The sequence below is a fragment of the Gracilinanus agilis genome, chromosome 2, assembly GCF_016433145.1.
Source record: "Gracilinanus agilis isolate LMUSP501 chromosome 2, AgileGrace, whole genome shotgun sequence".
NCBI classification, from domain to species: domain Eukaryota; kingdom Metazoa; phylum Chordata; class Mammalia; order Didelphimorphia; family Didelphidae; genus Gracilinanus; species Gracilinanus agilis.
This window is the reverse complement of record NC_058131.1, coordinates 648942308-648946281: the sequence shown is the minus strand read 5'-3', so window position 1 is coordinate 648946281 and position 3974 is coordinate 648942308. Positions and strand designations below refer to the sequence as shown.

The 3974-nt window shown below is 44.5% G+C and overlaps 1 protein-coding gene across 1 annotated transcript; it reads left to right on the top strand.

Annotated features, from left to right (window-relative positions):
- Window positions 1-909: 909 nt before the first annotated feature.
- On the top strand, window positions 910-2280 carry LOC123236359 (alpha-galactosidase A-like). Its single transcript, XM_044662683.1, has one exon. The coding sequence runs from the start codon at window positions 916-918 to the stop codon at window positions 2278-2280; it is 1365 nt and encodes a 454-aa protein (XP_044518618.1). The 5' UTR covers window positions 910-915.
- The last annotated feature ends 1694 nt before the right edge of the window (window positions 2281-3974 follow it).

Here is a 3974-nt window from a genome sequence, read left to right as displayed (position 1 = left end):
GTGATCATGGGATTTTTTTCCCCATACCTGAATGGAGAGAGGTAGCATATTGCCAGTGGAAAGAGTAATGGCCCTGAGTTCAAATCCTAGCTTTACCACTACTCAAAATGAGAGAGGGTTGGATTTGATGATTTCCAGGGCTCCTTCTAGGCTGAAATCCTGTCATTTTCTTGTGTGATTCTAAAGGCAATTCTGAGAGGAGTTCCAGTAATGTTCTGAGCATCATTGGAATGAGTAGAGAGCCTTCTAAGGTGACTCCCAAGGTGATTACTTTGAAGGAAAACACTAATTTAAAGGCATAAGATAAGCGTGTCAAGGGGCTCTTGAGTCCCTTTTGCTTCTCTTTTCTGATGGCTGGAGGTCCCTCTCCTAAGGGCCTCATTTCCACAACCATTTCTAGAAATAAGAAAAGCCTAAGATAAAATGATTCTCAGACTAGGGAGGATAGAGCAAAAAATGGTTAATAAGGAAGATGACTGAGGAGATGGTGAGAGCACCCAGCTGACCTCAGGGAGTTCAAGGCATTAGACTAGGATGAATTACATCCTGAGATACCAAAAGAGCTTGCAAATGAGATTGCTGAACCACCTTTTAGTGATCTTTTAAAAATCAAAGAGAAAGGGAGAGAGATTTAGCAGGAATAAAGATGGGCATGCATTGTCCTAGATTCCCAAAGGAAGGAGAAGTTGTAGTCTTTAAAGTAGGCTAGTAGGCTTGACTTTGGCTCCTGGCAACAATCTAGAACACATTATTAAAGAGATTGTTTGCAAACATTCAGAAACGGAAGCAGTGATCACAACGTGGCAGCATGGGCTCATCAAGAATGAGGTTTGCCAAAGGTTGAGGACCATGGAGTTTGAGCTTGGGGTCTGGGGCCTTTGGAAGATGGGCCAACTGAAGCTGGAGCAGGGCCCAATGTTTGCCTTTGTCACTCTGGTCCTGGTTCTGCTGGGTGGACCTGGGGCATCTGCCTTGGACAACGGGTTGGCCCTGACCCCTACTATGGGCTGGCTGCCCTGGGAGCGCTTCACATGCAACGTGGACTGCCTCGAGGACCCGGAGAACTGCATTAGTGAACAACTCTTTATGCAGATGGCGGAACTCATGGTATCCGAAGGCTGGAAGGACGTGGGCTATGAGTATGTGTGCATCGATGACTGTTGGTTGGCCTCCAAACGAAATAAGGATGGTACGCTCAAGGCAGACCCCAAACGCTTCCCTAGTGGAATCGGGCATTTGGCAAATTTTGTACACTCCAGGGGGCTGAAGTTGGGCATTTATCAAGATGTAGGAACTCTCACCTGTGCTGGGTACCCGGGAAGCTTTGGCTACTACGATATCGATGCCCAGACCTTCGCCGACTGGGGAGTGGACCTGCTCAAATTTGATGGATGTTACTATAAAGATATAGAAAGTCTGGTAGAGGGCTACAAGTACATGTCCATCGCCCTCAACAGAACTGGCAGAAGTATTCTGTATTCCTGCGAGTGGCCTCTATATTCGAGACCCTTCCAGGAGCCCAATTACACAGAAATTCGACAGTATTGCAACCACTGGAGGAACTACGGCGATATCTTGGACTCTTGGAGTAGCGTGAAGAGTATCCTGGCCTGGACCGCGTCCAAGCAGGAAAGCCTCGTTCCTGCTGCTGGACCCGGGGGCTGGAACGATCCTGACATGCTCGTGATTGGCAACTTTGGGCTTAGCTGGGATCAACAAGTGACCCAGATGGCCCTGTGGGCTATCATGGCGGCCCCACTCTTCATGTCTAACGACCTTCGCCACATCAGCCCCCGATCCAAGGGGCTGCTCCAGAATAAAGATGTCATCGCCATCAACCAGGATCCTTTGGGCAAGCAGGGCTACCGGCTCAGGAAGGACAAGAACTTCGAAGTGTGGGAACGACCCCTCTCCAATTTAGCCTGGGCCGTGGCCGTGCTGAACCAGAAGGAGATCGGGGGTCCTCAGAAGTATGCCTTTTCCACTTCTGCCCTGGGCCAGGGGCTAGGCTGTGTCCCCGCTTGCTTTATCACCCAGATCCTCCCTGTTAAAGAAGAGCTGGGACTTTATACATGGATATCTCTATTGAAGGTTCTGGTAAACCCCACAGGCACTGTCCTGTTGAAGCTGCAGGCTTACCAGCCAGACGAATATTCCAGCCATACCACGGGGGTTGGCTTTGTTTCCAATAACGACACCAATGACTACTCTGACTACGATGACAACAATGCCACCTCTGATGACATCATTTCCATTATAACTGTCTTGGAACCCTTATAATTTAGAACAATTGGTAAAGGTTCTCTAAGCCCATGTGTTCTGGAGTTCTACCCTTTTGGTAAACAATGAAGTATGGACCCTTTCTGTCTGCTGCTGCTGGGAATTAAACTATTTCTTTAAAAAAAAAGAATAAATGATACCTTTTTTGATGTTATTCTAAACTGGCAGATAAGGGCAATATGCTGCAGACAAAATTACCTTGACCTCGGTCAGACATTTGAACCCTCATGTTATCCTTTTTTTTTTTTTTTTTTTTTTAACATTTACTTTCTAACTTTCTAACAACTCTAAGACAGAAAGGCAAAGGGCTAGGGAAACTGGGTTAAGTGGCCTGCCCAGGGTTACACAGCTAGAAGGTGTCTAAGGCCAGTTTTGAACCCAGGTCTTCCCTACTCTAGCCACTAAGCCACTTAGCTGCTCCTCTGTCTTGGCATTCTTCTGTAGAAGATGGAGAGATGTGGACCAGAGGAGAGGACAGTTAGATGGATTCAGAGCTTTTTGAATGGCCAAAGGATGATGAATTTCCAATTGGGTAGAGGTCTCTAGTAGTGGACCATAAAGCTCTATCTTTAGCCCTGTTTTCCTCCCACATTTTTATCAATAAAAGGATGTTATTGAATTTTCAGAGGAGTTGAATCTTGGGGGGGGGGTTCCAAAAATACACAGATTAGGAGGCTGGTTGAAGTCTAATAAGAAGAAATAGAAGAGGAAATTCAAGAAATAAACCACATAAGTAGAAAATGGGGGCAAATAAGAGGCACAGTAGATGGCACGCTAGATCTAGAGTCCAGAAAGATCTAAGCTCAAATCTGACTTCAGACTCTGGGCAAGCCACTTACCCTCTGTCTGCCTCAGTTTCCTTATCTTCAAAATGGGGATATTAATAGAATCTACCTCTCAGGATTATTATGAGAGCCAAATGAGGCAATATTTGTCTAGGACTTTATAAGTCTTAAAAAGTGCTATTTAAATGCTAGTTATCACAATTATGAATATGAGTTTTACCAAGGTATAGCTAGACAACAAACAGTTCATAAACAAAACATTTGTGGGTTCTAGTGAAATGCAACTTCATTTTGAGTCAATGATATGATGGGCAGAAAAATAACTAACAGCATCTAAGACTGCATTTATATGGAGGGAAACACATTTATTAAGTGCCTACTATGTGCTGATCACTTTACAATTATCTCATTTAATCCTCACAAAAAAAACTGGGAGGTTGTTGCTATTCTTATCCCCATTTTACAGGGAAGGAAACTGAGGCAGTGGTTCAGTGACTTCCCCAGGACCACACAGGTAGTGCAGTGTCTGAAGCTGGATTCAAACTGCATTCATAAAAGGGTCATATCCAGAACAAATGAGATGATACATTCTAGTATATTATGGCGTGGTCAAGTTACAGATGGAGGACTGTGTCCAGTGATGGAAACCTTGAGAACCTAGTGAAAACCCAAAGGGAAAGGCATTGAGAAAGACATTAACAAACTGGGATTTCTTCAGGATGATCACCTGAAGGATGAGGCAATTGGAAACTATGCCGTTTAAGAATGAGTTGAATGGTTTGTTTAGTCTAAATTACAGAAGATTTGAGGGGGACAGGGTTGGGGATGAGAATTATCATTGATTTTAAATTATATAAGATTTGTCCTGTTGAAATAGCAAGAAACTTGTCCTGCATAAGCCTTGGCTTT

Bases quoted from the DNA above. Each gene is read 5' to 3' on its own strand.
- LOC123236359 (XM_044662683.1), top strand. From the start codon at position 916: ATGTTTGCCTTTGTCACTCTGGTCCTGGTTCTGCTGGGTGGACCTGGG.